The sequence below is a fragment of the Sorex araneus genome, chromosome 2, assembly GCF_027595985.1.
Source record: "Sorex araneus isolate mSorAra2 chromosome 2, mSorAra2.pri, whole genome shotgun sequence".
Classification (NCBI taxonomy): Eukaryota; Metazoa; Chordata; class Mammalia; order Eulipotyphla; family Soricidae; genus Sorex; species Sorex araneus.
Window position 1 is genome coordinate 264,366,367 of NC_073303.1, and position 19,568 is coordinate 264,385,934.

General features: G+C 46.9%; 1 protein-coding gene across 1 annotated transcript; it reads left to right on the plus strand.

Moving 5' to 3' along the window:
* The first annotated feature begins 6,902 nt into the window (after positions 1 to 6,902).
* Positions 6,903 to 16,008, plus strand: LOC101555618 (arylacetamide deacetylase). Its single transcript, XM_012936169.2, has 5 exons — positions 6,903 to 7,040; positions 8,293 to 8,515; positions 10,218 to 10,287; positions 11,324 to 11,495; positions 15,128 to 16,008. The coding sequence occupies exons 1-5, from the start codon at positions 6,903 to 6,905 to the stop codon at positions 15,719 to 15,721; spliced, it is 1,197 nt and encodes a 398-aa protein (XP_012791623.2). The 3' UTR covers positions 15,722 to 16,008.
* Positions 16,009 to 19,568: the final 3,560 nt, after the last annotated feature.

Consider the following 19,568-nt stretch of genomic DNA (forward strand, 5'->3'; position numbering starts at 1 on the left):
TATGTGGGCCCTTTCTTCCTTCCTGAGGAATGCTTGGAGAGCTATAAATTTTCCCCTTAGCACGGCTTTAGCTGCGTCCCATAGGTTTTGGCAGCTCGTGTCTTCATTCTCATTTGTTTCTAAGTATTTTTTTTATTTCTTCCTTGATTTCCTTCCTGACCCACTCATTGTTCAACATTGAATTGTTTAATTTCCAAGTGTTTGACTTGATTCTCCGTGTCAGTGAGTGGTTAGCTTCTATCTTCAGCGCATCGTGGTCTGAAAAGATGGTTGATACAATTTCTATTTTTCCGATTCTATTGAGGTATGTTCTGGGGCCCAGTACATGGTCTACTTTAGAAAATGTTCCGTGTGCACTGGAAAAGAATGTGTATTCTTTCTTTTGGGGGTGTAAGGCCCTGTATAGGTCTATTAGGCCTCTCTCTTCAATTTCTTCTTTCAGAGTCAGTGTTTCCTTGTTGAGTTTTGTTCTTGTCGATCTATCTAGAGGCGATAAGGCCATATTGAAGTCTCCGACTACTATTGTGCTGTTAGTGATGTCCTCTTTGAAGTCTGCTAGGAGTTGTTTTAAATATTTAGCTGGTCGCTCATTAGGTGCATATATGTTTAAGAGTGTGATTTCTTCCTGTTGAACATATCCCTTGATAAACAGAAAATGACCTTCGCTGTCCCTTTTAATCTTTTTCAACCTGAAATCTATGTTGTCGGATATTAGGATGGCCACTCCAGCTTTTTTACGGGGGTTGTTTGCTTGCAGGATTGTTTTCCGGGATGGAAGCTTTTAGAGCGTCCTCCAATTGCCCTTAGAAGTGTTACCATGGTTCATACCAAATTTGAACCCTATCAAATATGGTACAGGAATAATGGGTACTAAGTGTTTCATGGTGTTTAAGAGTTCAAGGTCGCATAGTTCTGCTTACCTGGTTTTGTGGGGCTTCACTCATGTGTAAGGTTCGGCCCAAGTGTCCGGTGAGCGGCCTGAAGTGTGGTGGTGGCTGGGTAGTGGAGTTCAAGTTGCCGCTCTGTCTAATGTTCATCGACTTAAAGAAGGCCTTCGATTCTGTTGAGACTGAGGCGGTCATCAAAGCCCTGGTCAAACAGGGCGTTCAAACTCAGTATATCAAAATTTTCCTCAAGCTGTATTGTGGATTCACCACCAGGATCTCACCATTCTACAAGGAAGTGATCATTGATGTAAAGAGAGGGGTGCGGCAGGGTGATACCATTTCACTGAAACTCTTCAGTGCCACCCTTGAGAACATCATGCGATGACTGGAATGGGAAGGAATGGGAGTGAAGATAGACGGTCGGCAATTACACCACCTTCGCTTTGCTGATGACATTGTTCTCATAATACAAACATTAGCCAAGCGGCACAAATGCTGGCTGACTTCGACCACAAGTGTGGAAAGGTCGGATTCCAGCTGAATCTCAACAAGACGATGTTCATGAAAAACAAACTGGTCCCTGAATTTCGATGCACAAGGATGTTAGTGAGTTTCCATCCTCTGCAAAGAGGCTACTGTTTTTGTTTTAATATTTCACTTGCTTATAACACAGTGCATAGGGCGTTTGCCTTGCACGTGGCCGACCCAGTTTTGATTCCTCTGTCCCTCTTGGAGAGCCCGGCAAGCTACCAAGAGTATCCCATCCGCACAGCAGAGTCTGGCAAGCTAACAGTGGTGTATTCAATATGCCCAAAACAGTAACAAGTCTCACAATGGAGACGTTACTGGTGCCCGTTTGAGCAAATTGATGGACAATGGGACGACAGTGCTACAGTGCTATATTATTTTGAGTGGCGTTTAGCTTCCTTCATTATCTGATGCTCATGTCTCATGAGACGGGTCACCCACCTCTTACAGGGTGTGTGCTTTGCTCTTAAACTTTGGGACTCCTGAGCTCTCTCTTGTGCAGCTGTGAGTGAGGATGGGAAGGCTCCGTCTGTCCCCATGGCTTTCCCGTGGTCCTGCAGAGTGGGGAGTCTCTCTCCACAGTTTCGTCTCACTGTGGAGCTCTGAGGTTGTGATCTGTTCATCTGTGGTGGGGTTGGGGGGCGGAGAGAGGGCACACCAGCAGTGCTCAGGGCTTCTGGTTCTGGCTCAGGAATCAGACCTGGAGGTGCCTGGGGAACTGTCGGTGGTTGTGGGGACTGAGCTGGCATCAGTTGTGTGAAAGGCAAGCACCTGACCTGTACTACTTCATTTGCTTCCTGATAGTTTATTCAGCCTAAATCAATAGTGTTTAGTTTACACTGTATAGCTTTGTAGTAAAATTAAATCTTGTAGAGCAATGACCTAAATTCCACTCTTTTTACATAAACACCTGAACTTTTCATGGCACTTTATTCTTCCATGCAGTTTAGAATTATTTTGTGAAGATTGATTTTTAAAATGTTAGCATTTTTTTAGGTTATCTATATTTTTCTTAGTAAACAGGTCAAATATTTCTTTAAGTTTTCTCTTTTTTAAATTTATTTTTTTAATTGAGTCACTGTGAGAACAATTACAGGGCTTTCAGGATCCAGTCTCAGTCATACAATGATCAAACACCCATCCCTTCACCAGTGCACATGTTTCACCACCAAGAACCCCATCATACACCCCTCCAGCTCCCCTCTGCCTGTGTGGCAGATGATTTTCACTTTACTCTCTCCTTACTTTGATTACATTCCATTTTCGACAGAAAGCTCACTATCATTTGGAGTTTTCCCCCCAATAGTCAGACCTGTTGGAATGGCATCATTAGATCATATGTTTTCTATTGTTGAAAACAAAGAGCATATGATGTTGAACGGTTGCAAAAGCGGCCCCCAGGTTTGGGATTCTGGTATTAAGTCCACAGTTATTTCTGCCAGCAGCTGCTGCATTCTGAGACTGGTTTGTGTGTCTCTGGGATCATGGCTGTTCAGGAGCAGAGGACCTATTCATGGGCTGCCGCTCATTTGGGTCTCATTTGGGCAGGAGGAAGGGCCAGTTCGGCCCCATCCCCCCGCATCGCGAGATTCCCCATGCATCCCATCACTGCAAGCTCCTACCTCTCTGTCCAATTGGCTCTGAACGGTGGCGGTCGCCATGCTGACACAAAAGGGAAAAGGCTTAGGGACCAAAACCCTTCCCCTTCCGGGGCTGCATGGGGCTGTAGCTTAGTTCACAGTCTGTGAGGGCCCTGCCCTGTCCAGCAGGTAGGACCCTTTGTGGGACTGAGGAGGGGACACAGCTGAATGAACAGACGTAGAGACAGAAAGCAACAAGAAAGAGGAGAGGGCGAGAGAGTGAGAGAGAGAGCTTTATTCACTGGCAGCTACAGTATTTATACTTGTCTGCTGGGAGGCATGCAGTGATATGGTATGTGTGCCTGGACCCCGTACAAGCAGTAGTCAATCATCTATCATGTCAGGCACGGGTATCGGCTAGTGGAATGGTAAGGTCAGTCAGGTCAGTAACGGCAACCTTGTTAGAGAAATTTTAATTAGGCCCCTGTTTGAGAAGTGCCAGGCTCTGCCTTACTTGAAGATAAGAGCCAGGATTGAAATATGGCTTCCTACATCTGGCTTCCTACAACAGTCCAGGAGTATATCTGCCAGCAGCCACTACATTCCGAGATTGGTGTCTGTGCCTCTGGGATAATGGCCGCTCAGGAGGTAGCGGAGCCATTCCTAAGCAATTTTTTTTTTGTGTGTATATCAGGAAAGGTCAAGCAGACGCTTTAGAGAAAATGTCCCAGTCCCACATAACAGAGCCGTGTTAGTAGAAACTCAGTGTTGCCGGGACTCTATCTGGAGAAGGCAGGATGCTGCACCTTCTCTGGCACTCTGGTGTTGTTGACCCATTCTGGGGTCCGGAGCATTCTCCAGCTTGCGGTGCCCGCGGGCCTGGATTCTTCACTTCTAGGTCCTGCAAGATGGTGCCAAGGGCAGGTTGAGGTCATGACTTCTGGCAGAGAGGCAGGCTGGAAGCTGGACTGGCGCCTCTCCATTCCAATGCCCCCATGCGGTTTGGAGAGATATCCCAGTCCCACATACCAGAGTCATGTTAGTAGAAGCTCAGTGTCACCGGGACTCCATCTGGAGAAGGCGTGAAGGCTGCACCTTCTCCGTCTGGCACCCAAGTGTTGTTGTCCAGCCTGGGGTCTGGAGCATTCTCCAGTTTGCAGTGCCCACCAGCCAGGATTCTTCATTGCTGGCTAAAATATTAGCATTTTATTTAACTTTCTGGTGACATGAATATACTTGGATAGAACTGACATAGGCATTATGCTTTCTTTCTATAAGACAATTATTTTAGATTTGCTAGAATATCTACCAATAATATTTTATAATTTCACACACATATGTATATATGTACACACACCACCAATAACATTTTATAATTTCACATACATATGTATCCACATATACACACACATACATATATACTGTTTGTGTTCTCCCTGGCACAACCCTTGACTTCTAGAGGTCGCTGGGCCTGTAAGGAATGTCCCCAGTCCCGTCTTCTCTGGGAACTGGGTCGTTGCCAGGAAACCTGACGTTCTCTAAGTATACATAGATTAATTGGCCTTGATTGCCAGAGGCTGATGGCTCGAGACAGGGGAAACAGATATCTCTGGGTGTCAGCAGTACTTCAACCTGGCTTCTGCTTTAGAGCATCAAGGACAGCGTTCCCGCAGCTTCTCCTCGTCAGTCCAGTTGCTGACTGACGAGCCTGGAGGCTCATTTCAGCTGTTGGAGTGTGAATCTCACCACCCTGTCAGGGCCAGGTCTGAGGTACAACAACAATTTAAATGAGATGCCTAACAGGGGTGACGGGAGGACCACATTGAGGTCATTGGGATACAAACGAGCTGGCCAACTGCAATGCATACACCTTAACCTTTGGACTCTCTGTTCTAATCTCCACAGCCCTCTGCCAACTGCACCCTAAAAGAGATGTTTGAACTCTTCCTTTAAGTGTAACTCACTGTGAGTCAGCACCTCTGATGGAACCTGATTATCTCTGATTTCTAGGAGGCTAGAAGGCAAGGACAAAAGAAAATAGGGGGGTGGGTACCTTACTGAGGCCAGAGTGATAGTGCAAGTCAGACACTTGCCTTGTATGCCTGGCCCACCAGGTTTTGATCCTGAACACCTTATATGGTTCCCTGAGCACCCCCAGGAGTGATCCCTGAGGGCAGATCCAGAGTAAGTTCTGAGCACCTCCAGGAGTGTCCCTATAGGGCACTACAAAAAAACCCAAGGCCCTTGCTTATTGCTTGATGGATATAGAATTTCATTTTGGGAAAATGAAAAAGATTTGAATATGATGTTAATAATTATTACCCAATGTGAATTTACTTACTGTCATAATACTACATGTACTCCGTAGAATTAAAAATGATTCAAATATTCAATTTCATGTAAGTTTTACCACCAGAACTAAAAGGCTTCATATTCAGCACTTTAATTAAAATTTCATAAGGTAAAAGATAATGTATTGTTTGAATATTGGACTTTGGTAGTGGCTGTGGTGTGGTAACATTTTGAAGAACCGTGAATTTGTAACCCTGAAACATATGCAGTCATTTAACCCAAATTAACTCAACAACAAAAAATACAAATATGTAAAAGAAGTATGTCCTGAGAACCTGGGTTTTAGGAGAGCAGAGCTAGGAGTCAGTCTGGGTCTTTCCCTAATTTCTCCATCTTGCCTTTGGGCAAAGTCTTCCTTGTCCTTGGACTTTACATTCCACTTTAGCAAGACTTGGCAAATAGCCTTCCTCTTCAAACTTATGTTCTCCCTTGAACACTATCCAACTTGCTTTTGTCCTCTCTTTAGAAGCTTGTGTTCTCTCCTGAATATGTATTTTTCTCTACCCCCTCTCATATTTTAAGGTAGGGTTCATTCAGTGAAAGCCTCCTTGCTTCAGTAAAACAAAATAACTAAAATGTGGTGAATCACCAACCACAGCTCCCAGAAGAGCCCTAACTGTGTGGTCTGTGCTGAGTCAGAAGCACGTCCTGGTCCTGAGGGCCTCCTGCTAGGCCTGGACACGATGCTCTCGACTGTCAGTTCAGTAGGCCAGAACTTGTTCCACGCCCTCCAATAGAAGTGGTTCTGAGACTCCCAGAGGAACACCTGCAGACTGAGTGCAAGGGCTTGACTCCAACCTCACCTCCACTTTCCGTTGTCTTGGAAGGTTGCCTTGTGGCCTTTGGAACTGAGTCTAAGCCGGGAAGTTGGCATCAAGGACTGCCTGATAAACTACAACGATTTGCTGAGCTTCCTTTGTCCTCTTTCTCTCTTTCATGGTAAACAAACTACTGAATATTAAGTATTAGTTTTATTGCACTAAAACGTGGGCTCTGAAACAGGTGCTCAAGAACTGCTAGCTGTCTACATGGCTGCCGAGCCATTTCCATGGGATTAGCATGATTCATGGAGTTGGTCATGTATCCAGACAGTCATAGGGCATAAGAGACAGGTGACCACTGCACTGACCTGTGACAGCTCTCTGTCCTGTTACAGTGTACTCCTCCAGGTACTCCTCCTTTGAGATTGGCGATGAGAAGCATATACTGTCTCCCTTGTACTTCCACACAGTTTTCCTTGCTAATGAGTATTCTGCCTCATGAAATTGTGTGACAATTATTTATTTACTGGCTGCCTAGAAACCTAACATGGCCAGTGGACTTGGCAGTTGTGCCAGGAAGTGGGTGCTTTTGCTAAGCAGATTTGCTCTTCTGTACTTGTTCTAAGTTTAATCATTTCTGAATGACAACCAATGAGGTGACAGGCTGGGCAGAGGGTTTGTAACCTGGAAGTTAGATAATGTGTAGCCTGTGGCCAGAATACCTGGGTGAGGTTTCAACACAGTGCTTTTGCCAAAGTGTGTCTGCTGAGCTGCTAAGTAGGACGGGAACCACCATGGGCAAAAGGACATTTTTGCTTCTGATCCTGGGGGTCATGGGAGCATGGTACGTGTACATGCCCCTCCCAGATTACATCGAAGAGCCCTGGGCAGTGGTGAGCATGCAAACATGTCTCAAAACTCTATCAAACTTGGTAAGTAGAATTTTGTTGACTCGGAATATTAAGTAATTTAATCTTTTAGATAATTTTTTTTTTGCTGTCTTGGACTTTAGTTCTTTAGGTTTTCTGACTGATTTGAAGCCCCACATTTTCCTGGCTTCACTTCCTTCAAGCAGGATCTGTTCTGCTACTCACTCCGGACACGCTGCTCTACAGAGGGATTTCTGAGCAGGCTGCCTGGTAAAGTCAGGCAGACAGAGTTTCCCAGCCCAGACAGCAGCTCTGGCTCTGCCCTAGCAGGCCGGTGCCGCCTGCCTTCTGCCGACTTCGTAGCATTCAGAGCAGCCGTTTTCTCCTCTCACCTTCTTTGCACTGAGCTACCTGTGCTAGTAGGGACGCAGAGAGGATATACTGTGTGTGGGCTGGGAAACACCGGCCGTGGGCATGCCAGCCTCTGACCCATGGTCCTTTGGCAGCACACGCCGCTGTCCTCTCTCGGGGGCCTCCCCCAAGACCGCGTCCCCCAGAGGTCATGGGCAGTCGCGAGAGGTGAGCAGTGGGGAAGTGGGTGGGCTGTGGGGAAGAGGGCCTGGCTGACAGACACAGCTGTCCCCCCACACTGGGGAATGTCTGAGAAAACAGTGTAGACAGTGGGAGCAAGGAAAACAATGCAGAGTGAGGAAAACAGCCTACACAAACAAGCCACACACCATGCATGGGGAGGATTGTCATGTGTCTGCTGGCCTGCTATGAGCACAGGGGTGAGGGGCCTCTGATACACAGCCTCCACCGGCCAGTTTTTCTGGTTAGGGCCGGGGTCTGCGGCAACACAAAGTCTTTTTGTGCCAGGATAGGGGTGTGTGTTGCTTCATCATCTGAGGACATTTCCCTACTCAACCCACTCACGACCAGCAGGTCAGATCCACCTACTGCTGGAAATCTCTGCCTCATCTTGCACAACAGCTACTATATGTGAGATGACCCTAGCTGACTTCCCTCGGCATGTCTGAGAGCCCCAGGGTGACGCCTTAAAGTCGCCTGTTGATCCTGTTCTCCCACCTGAATCTAAGCTCACTCATGCAAGGAACTTGGTTTTTCTTCACACTCACAAAGGAAAGCAAGAGTTTGCCAGGTGGCCGTACCCTGTAACCCTAGAGGGCAGTGGTGTCGGTGTTAAGCCCTGGGCTGTGGAGACTCTGCAGTCATCCCGGTGTCTCCCTGACCTGTGCCTGGGCACTGCTGCCCTGGTGCTCATGACGAGCCCTGCTCTTGCCTCTCTTCTCAGATGCTGTTGGCTGAGCTGCTGGGAATCAGCCACTACATGACCAGTGCCATGTTCGTCATGAGCTTCCTGGAAACCCCACCGATTTCTGATGAAAACGTCACTGTGGTGGACACCACTTTCCACAATGTCCCTGTTCGTGTCTATGTACCAAAGAGGAAGACTGAGACACCCCGGAGAGGCTTATTTTATATCCATGGTGGTGGTTGGTGTTTGGGAAGTGCCGGTATGTCACCGCATTGAAATTTTTTAGCTTAACATGCAATCTACTCAGTTACTGATTCCAACAAATCATGAAGACATATCTGCTAAACAGTATTCCAGAAAAACAACATTTCAGACATCTGAAAGTGGTTTATTTAACATATTTTTAATTTATAAGAATTTTTATAACTATATCCCTGCAAGACAAAATAGTCAATAATAAATAACACAAGTAAAAGCTGTAGCCAGTCTAAGGCAAGGAATCTTATTTTGAACTTAGACCTTGATTACTAAACTCATCAGCTGCTGTTCCAGTGAAAGTTGAAAGGAAGTGAGTGGACAGTGGAGGGAAGTGAGGAAAGGAGATGGTGACTCCTGTCTTTCAGAAAACTTAGCGGTGAAGAAGCAAGACAAGGGAAGTAGATGAGAAAGAAGCATAGAGTTGAGCAAAGTTGCTTTACTTTCATCTCTAAAAATACCTATTTTAATGTTTATTTTGTGTGTAGAATATGCTTCTGTGTGTACATACTTAGGATGCACAATATGCGATTCACTTAGATACTGTAAAGTCTGTCTTTAATCATGTACCTTGTGCATTAAGCCTTTCCATGTTTTTGCTCTATCTGTGGGAGGTCGGCCAGCATGTCTTTGGTAGAGGTGCGGTTAGTAACTGTGGGTCACTGGAAGGGCGCTGGGGCCTGCCAAATGCAGGGAACCAACGTGAGTCCTGGGAGGGGCACCTGGGCCCTAACACATTCAGGTGGAACCTGGGTTCTCACACAGTGTGAGGGAGATTGTCTCACATGATCCTGTCTCTCCCCTGCAGTGAGGTCATGTTTCCAGCATAAAGTCTGGCCACACTGGGGTTCGGCCAGCTCCAGAGTGCCCTGCCGACACACTACTTCAGAGATCTTTCCCTCAAGTCTGGGCACGTTTGCTTCAGCTGAGGAAGCAGATAATAGCACCCTCAAACACAGTGCATTTGTCTGATACTTTCTATTTCCACATTAGAGAAAGGGACAGTACATGTGCCCTAAATAAAATGAAATAAGATTAAAATAAAAGGTGCTATTCGTGGTGGAGGGCAAAGAAAGCATCACCTCCATGTGTGTCTGACCTTGGGCCCTGGCTTAGAGCCAGGTCTGCCCTCTTCTCTCAGCCCACCTGCTGTGTCCTCTGACAATCTCACTCCCTCTACCTACCCCTTGACACATTCCTCAAAGTCCTGCGAAGGGTCTGACATGCCAGTGGGAACCGTAGCCAATCCCAGCAGCAGACTGCGCCCCATCTCATCCGACACCAGCTCACAGCCCTTCGTACCTGCCGAGACAGGAACTGGCCGGCTGCTCTGACTCGCCCTCTAGCCTGCACATCGCTGCTCTTATTTCTGGCCTGCCCTCCTCCCTTCTGTGTCCAGAGCCTGACCTCCTGAAGGCCAGCAAGCTAAGGCCGGTGTCTATTTCTTCAGCACCCAACGCCTGCTAATTGAAGGGAGGTGAGGCTCATTTTGAGAATGAAACTGGTCAGAGATGTGCCACACAACACTTCGGGGAAAGACGGAAGACTGGCAGCTAGCCTATGAAAGGGCACCAAGGAAAAATAGGTTCTGTAGGAGGGTGTTGGACCAGGTACACTTGCCCACAGCGTTCCATGGGGCCTTCTCCTGAGTTGAACGGGACCATCCACTCGCTCACAGTCTCTGGCTTCAATTTCTTTTCTTGAAGAGCTTTCTAGCTATGACCTTCTGTCAAGACGGACCGCCCACAGACTGAATGCTGTGATCATTTCCACCAAGTAAGAACGGTGCAGGTGCTGGGTGAAGGGGTTGGGTGCCTTCTCTTGGCACCACTGTCATTTCTGGGTTGGTGACATGCAATGCTAGTGACATCTAGGAAGCATAAGAGAGTAGAAAACTCGAGCTTGGTGTGAGCAAGATGGGTCAGAGGGGAGAGAGCTGCCATGGTGTGCAGCCACGAACTGTCTCACCAAAGGAGGTCCCGGCCCCTCTGCACCACAGAGGTCACACAGCAGGGCATAGAGCAGTGAGCTGTGTCCACAGGCTTCACCTAAGCTAATCAACGCACTAAGTAACATGAGAATATATGTAAAAGCTACCTCAAGAGAGTCTAGATTCATAACCATAAAAGAAGCAAACCAACTGTGAAAACTGTGAATGAATAGAGTAATAAAAAACCTATGAAAAGAAACTTTTACTTGACCCTATGCTCCCTTGGTCACTAGATTAAATTAGAACAACATGTTAAAAAGTTAATAATGAAGTAAACGTGCAGAGACAGTGACATTCTGGGAGAAGTTTCATTAGGGGAAGTTATCTGCTGTTTTACCCTTAAGCCTAATTCGAGGTTGGCATTCAAGCCTTTTCCTGCATAAAATTGAGACTTGTAAAAACTTTTCTATTCTGTATTTTGAGTTCTAACAACCCCAAATATCAGGAATGATAAAGGAAATTTTACTTTTGATTTTAGGGTTATAAAGTCTGTGCGTTCATGCACAGTTTTAATAATTAACATGATTGTGGTTCCGTTGTGTAGTGTAACACAGGGAGAGAGACTTCTCACACGTGTGGCATACAGGGACACTGAGCAAAGACAGGAACTGAAATAAAATAAAACTGAACCCATGGCTGACTTTCAGAAGGGCAGGGGAAGGGGCGAATGAGCTGGTGACAAGGTCAGTGTGTGCTGAGGGGGCGAGTGGGTGAGACCTGATGCAGTGAGACTGAGTCCTTGTCGTGCAGTGGGATTCAGTGTAGATGACAAGCAATAACCACTCAGAAATGAAGTTGACCTGTTTGTTATTCTGTCTGCAGCTACAGGCTAGCACCTAAATATCACTTTCCAGCTCAATTTGAAGATGTATATAACTCATTAAAGTGGTTCTTACGTCAAGATGTCCTTCAAAAATATGGTGTGGACCCTACAAGGGTCGGAATCTCTGGAGACAGTGCTGGAGGGAATTTAGCCGCTGCAGTGAGTCAGCAGGTAGGACTCTGAGCCATGGCTCACTTCTTTTTTTTTTTTTTCCATTGTTCCTAACTTTTATTTTATTTTTTTTTAATTTATTTATTTTTAATTAGAGAATCACCGTGAGGGTACAGTTACAGATTTATACACTTTTGTGCTTATACTTCCCTCATACAAAGTTCGGGAACCCATCCCTTCACCAGTGCCCATTCTCCACCACCCGTAAACCCGGCGTCCCTCCCACCCTCCCCACTCCCATCTCCCCCCCACCCCACCCTGCCACTGTGGCAGGGCATTCCCTTCTGTTCTCTCTCTCTAATTAGCTGTTGTGGTTTGCAATAAAGGTGTTGAGTGGCCGCTGTGCTCAGTCTCTAGCCCTCATTCAGCCCGCGACTCCCTTCCCCCACATGGCCTTCAACTACAATGTAGTTGGTGATCGCTTCTCTGAGTTGCCCTTTCCCCGGAACGTGAGGCCAGCCGCGAAGCCATAGGGTCAACCTCCTGGTACTTATTTCTACGGTTCTTGGGTATTAGTCTCCCACTCTGATATTCTATATACCATAGATGAGTGCAGTCTTTCTATGTCTGTCTCTCTCTTTCTGACTCATTTCACTCAACATGAAACTTTTCATGCCCATCCACTTAACTACAAAATTCTTGACTTCCTTTTTTCTAACAGCTGCATAGTATTCCATTGTATAGATGTACCAAAGTTTCCTCAACCAGTCATCCGTTTTGGGGCATTCGGGTTTTTTCCAAATTCTGGCTATTGTAAACAGTGCTGCGATGAACATACATGTGCAGATGTTGTTTCGATTGTACTTTTTTGACTCTCTGGGATATATTCCCAGCAGTGGTATTGCTGGGTCAAATGGGAGCTCAACCTCTAGTTTTCTGAGAATCGTCCATACTGTTTTCCAAAAGGGCTGAACTAGCCGGCATTCCCACCAGCAGTGTAGAAGGGTCCCTTTCTCCCCACATCCTCTCCAACAGCGGTTGCTTTTGTTCTTTTGGATGTGTGCCAGTCTCTGTGGTGTGAGGTGGTATCTCATGGTTGTTTTGATCTGCATCTCTCTGATGATTAGTGATGCAGAGCACTTTTTCATGTGCCTTTTGGCCATTCGTATTTCTTCCTTGGTAAAGTTTCTGTTCATTTCTTCGCCCCATTTTTTGATGGGGTTGGATGTTTTCTTCTTGTAGAGTTCAACCAGTGCTTTATATACCATTGATATCAACCCCTTATCTGATGGGTATTGTGTAAATATCCTTTCCCATTCTGTGGATAGTCTTTGGATTCTGGTCACTGTATCTCTTGCGGTGCAGAAGCTTTTTAGTTTAATGTAGTCCCATTTGTTGATCTCTGTTTTTACTAGATTGCTTAGTTCCGTGTCACCTTTGAAGATACCTTTATCTTCAATATCGTGGAGGGTTTCGCCGACCTTGTCTTCAATGTACCTTATGGTTTGTGGTCTAATGTTGAGGTCTTTAATCCATTTTGATCTGACTTTTGTGCATGGTGTCAGGTCAAGGTCTACGCCCATTTTTTTGCATGTAGTTGTCCAGTTGTGCCAGCACCATTTGTTAAAGAGGCTTTCCTTGCTCCACTTCACATCTCTTGCTCCCTTATCAAAGATTAGATGATCATACATTTGGGGTTGTGTGTAGGGATATTCCACCCTGTTCCATTGGTCTACGGCTCTGCCTTTGTTCCAGTACCATGCTGTTTTAATTGTTACTGCTTTGTAGTAAAGATTGAGGTTGGGGAGGGTGATGCCTCCCATCATCTTTTTCCCAAGAATTGTTTTAGCTATCCTTGGGCGTTTGTTATTCCATATGAATTTTAGGATTGCTTGATCCATTTCTTTGAAGAATGTCATGGGTATACTTATAGGGATCGCATTGAATCTGTATAATGCTTTAGGGAGTATTGCCATTTTGACAACATTGATTCTCCCTATCCACGAGCAGGGTATATGTTTCCATTTCCTCATGTCCTCTTTGATTTCATGGAGTAGCGTTTTGTAGTTTTCTTTGTAAAGGTCTTTTACTTCCTTGGTTAAGCTGATTCCGAGGTACTTGATTTTCTGGGGCACGATTGTGAATGGGATTGCTTTTTTGCCATGGCTCACTTCTTAAGACTTTCTGCACTTACTTGTTTAGACACAATACCAGTGGAAGATGCTGATATAAAACAGCGATTATTTGCATTAGAGAGATGTAGAAATTAATATTGAGAACATTTACAACTGGGTTCTTCTCTTCCTATCCTTGAAAACATTAAAATAATGAAAGCTCCTTCACATTAATTGACTTCAACATAATTAGTATGGTTGACTAAGGAGTACCATGTTTTCTCATATCAGGGAATATATATGTGCGTGTGTGTGTATGTGCATGTGAGTGTGTGTGTGTGTGTGTGTGTGTGTGTGGTACAGTTGCCACCACTGGGAACTGAAGTGCAGACAGCATGCTCCAGTGCAGTGCAAACCTGTGGTGAAACTGCTCTCAAAGTGTGGAGTGGACAGGTTCAGGGATAATACTCTTTGAGGAAGAATGCTCACTTTCCGGTATCCGTCACAGCACTGTTTCTATATCAGTGAGCTAGACCTGCATCCCTAAGCTACCAGTGTAAAGTGGCACATAATTGCTTAGCTTGATCAATCACAGGAAAAAAGTTTTGATACTAGTACCAGGGAGAGGGCTCCTACGCTGGAGCGTGTGCATAAATGGATTCAGGTTTGCGTTCAGCACCTCTTGGTCCACAAGTCTTGCACCAGGGAGTGGCCCCCAAGCACTGCTGTCTGTGGCCCCCAAACAAACAAATGAAAGAACCAGTTTGAATGCTAATGATCTGACCTAAGAAATGAACCGGTCACTCCTGACTCAAAAACCATGTTGCAACAGAGCAAACTGACTCATAAATTTCCAAATGAATAAATGCAATTCAATAGTTTATCATAAAAGCTGCATTTGAATTTATTTAAATCTATTGTGTGGATTACAAGAACAAAATTGTTGGTTGTGTTGATTGTATTTCTTTTTACTTGCATTTTAAAATGTGTAAATTTGGGCCCTTCATATGTTGGGAAGCTTCCTCCTTGCAGGCAAGGAAAGGTCCATGCCCTGTGTCTGTTCTAAATAGCCCGCAGAGCAGCTATCTGCCATTTCCCAGCAACTGAGAACTTGAAACTCCAACAGGGTGCAGGAGTCAGGGATTAGGGCCTGGAGTTCCAACGAGAACTCGCTGCCTCTGAGGCCCTCTGCTGATGCTCACAATCGCAGTGACATGTCTGTGGACTCTGACCTAGGAGCTGAAATTCTGGGTAAGACAGAATGTTCTGGAAAGCCTCGGAGCACTAATAAGACATGAGAAGTGTGCAGGACAAGATTTCTTTTCAAGATTTAAGAAACACCCAAGTAACTTCAGCTTCCAGTGCCCTTCCTGCCCCGAGGTACAGGCTCTGGACCAATGTGAGCTGCAGGAGCTCTGAGGAGACTCAGGCAGGCTTAGGCGCAGTCTGGGGACTACTGAGTTCTCTGAAATTCGGTTCTGATTTCTGTCTGTCTGAGACAGGCTTATTTTAAAATGTGTTTCTGACTGTCCTTATATAAAAACTATTGTTTGAACAATGGCTTTAAATTGTTTTCAGCTCCTCCGGGACCAAGATGTCAAGGTGAAAGTCAAGGTCCAGGCCCTGATCTACCCTGCCCTCCAGGCTCTTGATTTTGACTTGCCATCCTACCGTGAAAACGCGCACTCCCCATTTCTGCCCCGGTCGTTCATGGTCAGGTTCTGGAGCGAGTATTTCACTACAGACAGGTCCCTGGAGAGAGCCATGTCCTCCAACCAGCATGTTCCCCCGCAGTCCGGGCACCTGCTCAGGTTTGCTAACTGGAGCGCCCTGCTGCCCGAGAGGTTTCTGCAAGGACACGTCTATGAGGATCGAGCTCTCAGCAGTTCTAAGCTGGCAAACAAGTACCCAGGCTTTCTGGATGTGCGGGCAGCCCCCCTGTTGGCTGAGGACACACAGCTGCATGGCTTGCCCCGGACCTACGTCCTCACCTGTCAGTATGATGTCCTGAGAGACGATGGGGTCATGTACGTCACCCGCCTGCGGGATGCTGGGGTGCAGGTGACCCACGACCACATTGAGAATGGCTTCCACGGAGTGCTTACCAGTGGGCTCAAGCTTGGATATAGGCTAGAAGACCAGTACATCAATTGGCTACGTGAAAATCTCTAGGAAGCATCTGAGCAGTGCTTGAGAGAAACTGCAAGTCTGACAGGACAGAAGTTGGTGGATATCAAAGACCTGGTGTCCGAAGTGATGTTCTGTCTCTGACCTTGCTGAGGACCTGACGGCAACACGGTGTGTGCCCTTGGCCACGGACCACTGCCACTTGGTCCCTAACCCTCACATTTCTTACTCATCCTTCTGCCATGTTTCCGCTGATGCTGACCATTCCTTAGGGCCCACTCACAGCCCTAGTTTCAGAATTGCCCATGGTGTTACTGCTGAAAGAGAGTGTTTGAAAGTGCTGTGGCCCTTTACACAAGCGAGCTTTGGCTGGCCTGGGCCTGGAGCCCTGTGGCACATTTCAAAGTCCACGTCTTTCAACATTGTGCCCTCTGTCTCTCTATAGAATCACGTGAGTGCCCAGGTCCAGCACTGCAGGGAACAAAAGCCAGAGTCTTGCACAAAGTCTGGGGTCATGGGGAGGGATTTGGGACTGTCTAACCTAGACAGACCCCATGACTTACCTCCATCGCAAGGAAGTCAGAAGTGGGGACAAGGTCCCACCCACAGAGCAAGCAAGTGAATCAGCTGCAGGGACACTGGTTCTGTGCTGTCCCGCCAGCCGTGGGCAATCACCAGGAAACAGCAAGGTTGCCAGAGATGCTACCCATGCATCCAGATCTCGGCTCTGGCTCAGGCCCCATCCGGCGTGCTTCTTTGCAAGCTGAGGCTTAGCGAGCTCAGGCCAGATGCCAGGTGAGCACAGCCGCCACTTCTGTCCCTGAGATCCAGCCAGCAGAGCATTCCTGCAAGACTTGCGAACACGTGTGCTGTTTAATGTCTCGTGGTGTGAGCCTGCACAGGAGCCGTGGTTTGACCTGAGCACATCAGCCCCTGTAGAAATGATTCTCTTTGAAGCGAAACCATCATTGCCACCAGACAGGAAAGCCCCAAGCGTCCCTCCCCCTACTAGCATGAATAGTTCCGTTCCTTGTCGGAAGGAAAAAGGCACCGGGGTCAGTTCCCAGGGGGTGCACACATAGGAGATCACGCCCCTTTCCCATGCACCCAGTGTGATGTGTGTTTCTGATTCCGGGGGGAAGGGTGTGGTTTCTCTCTCTTTCACTGCCCACTCTTCATCCTTTGTTTCCCTTATGTTGGTGGGATTGTATCATCCCCCAATATAAGTGATCATGTCTGCCTCAGGGTGGGGCCAAGACAGTCTGCACAAGAAGATAACCCAAATATGGACACAAGTCACAACCGAGAGTCTTAAGAAAGCTACATAAATGATGTGATGGAAGAAGCCCGTCTTAATGGGATTTGAGAATTTCTACCTGAAGCTAGAGTAGAGCAATGTAGTATAACCTCGGTTTATCCTTTCTGCCCTGCCACAGGGAGCTTAGGTTTGTTGGGTTACTCCTATCACAGTGCTCCCATTCCTCTGTGTTTATTTGTAACCTCTTTCTTTGTGCTTTGCTTCCCCAACCTGTGAATCACCTTGGTCTCCTAATCAGACTCTGTTGACTTATAAATATTGCTTTTCTCTTCTCCGTAAGCCCTTTGCACAGTTAATTAAGAGCAAAGTCCTTTTCGTATGGACACAGGATGACAATTAATGCTATGCCATTGTAACTTGGGAGTTAATTGACTCCGAATGATATTCACTCCTGGGCATCTGTTCTCTCGACTTAAGCCTCAGTTTCTCTTACTTCCTAGCACCCAAAAGCGGGGTTCCGACAAGGACCTGGATGGATCCAGTGCAAGCTGTGAGCTACACTGGCATCAAAATGCTGCGGGCCAAAGTGCAATAATACTTAACTACAAGTTAAGAGCACGGTCTTGGACTATAATTCTGTCATGGTCCAAAAGGCAACAGCTGGATTAGGACCCTGCTAGGATTTGTAAAGATTAATTTGGCCTGAGCACTGTAGTCTGAGATCTATAGCGAGATGTCCTCAGGAGAGCCAACCTGCAGGCTTAATGTATCTCTTACTGTGTCCAAGCAAACTAACCATTATTAAGAAATAGAATGAAGACATTAATTAAGATGTTAATTGAGTTATTGGACTAAGGGAAGGAGAAAAACCCCTACGTGGCATTTTGCCCTTGAGCCTGATCTGCAATCAGGAAGGGCTTTGATAGGTGGATGGGAGTTGGTGAGAGACTAGAGTGGAGACTGAGGCTTCGAGATGGAGCACAGAGAGAGGAGCATGGGGCCCAGGAGGAGACGGGAATGAGGGGCAGTGTGAGACTGGAGTGGGGAGCTCAGTGAGACAGGGACAGCGCGTGTGGAGAATGGAAACATGGCACCTGATCTTCACCCAGCCTGGTGGCCCTGCTCCCGCCGTCATGGTCTGTTGGTGGCGGCTGCAGGCCAGGGTGGGGAAGTCGCCGAGACCACCGAATGCAGGCACCAGAGAGAGCCAGGGGCTTCCCTAGTCGTCTCGTGATTGCACAGAGCAAGGAGAGGTGTGTCCTTCCCCACAGACGCAAGGTCCACGGGTGCGTCTGCAGAGGGAGATAGGCTGGGCAGCTCCCACCTTCCTTTCACAGCTGGGTCCTCAGGCCGAGTCACTGGGACGGGCTGCCACCCGCCACCTGCTGCAGCCCTCACCCAGACAGCGTGGCTCCCACACCGCGGGCTCCCCAGAGTGTTCCCTCCCTCCCTTGGCCCTTTCCACGGCCCCAACCACACCCTCACCTTCCTGCCTGCTCCCTGAGCTGTGTCTCAAGGGTGCTAGGGAACAAGCACGCAGACCCACAGGTAAGGTGCTCCGAGCTGAGGAATAAAGATCAAACAAAAAGGGAAAGAGGAATGAGATGGGCTTCAAGGCTTTGGGTTAGCCACACACCACAGAAAATTCTGAAGCAGAAGGAAAGAGAAGAAAAGGAAAAATCCAGTTACCTAAAGCAATTTCCAAAGAAATACTTCCAATACTAGAGCATGGTGTTTTATCACTTCTGAAATGAACAGAAACACTTTTGAGAACTTTGTTTATTCAGTTTTGTCTTTAACGGGGCAATGACCAAGATGTGTTCAAGAGAGACCAGAGAGTGAGAGCAGGGAAAAGCACTTGCCTTGCATGCAGCTGACCTGGGTTTGATCCCCAGGACCTCACAGCATTCCCTGAGTCTCACTGGGAGCACACAGCCAAGAGTAATCCTTGAGCACTGTTGGCCCAGCAACCCTTCACTAAAAAATACATAAATAAAATACTTGGTTCTTTTTAATAAATGCTGAATGAAAACAGACACATTAGAGCTTTGTGGGACAACCTGTTCAACAATGGAACAAACTTTTATGTTTTTAAATGTGAAACTCGATTCTTTAGAAAACCCGAAACATACATTCACGATCACGAAATCCCGTTGACCATCGATTTCTCTAGCGGGCTCAGTAACCTCCCCATTCATCCTATCCCTGAGATTTTAGAAGCCTCTCTCCACTGGGCCTTCCCAAAGATGCTGCACTGGAGACTCTTTCAAGATCAGGGGAATGAGTCTCAGCTTGTTATAAGCTTTAGCATATGAATACACCATGAGAAGCTTGCAAGGCTGTCCCATGTGGGCAGGAAACTCTCAGTAGCTTGCTAGTTTCTCCCATAGGGAGAAGTAGGTTATAAGATATCCTGGCCTCGGCTTCTCGTGGCTTGCTTTTAAGTCTCTCAATGTTGGCCATTGATGGGATTACACACACCTGGGTTCTTCTGCCGGTGCCTTCATGCATGAGGCTTGTCCGAACATGTGGAGAGGGTCCTTGAGCATGGCTGTGGCTAGGTTCCGGTGGTCTTCAGCCGCTGGGACCTCTGCTCGGGGCGGGGAGGGAAGTTGGAGCCCATCCACTCTGAGG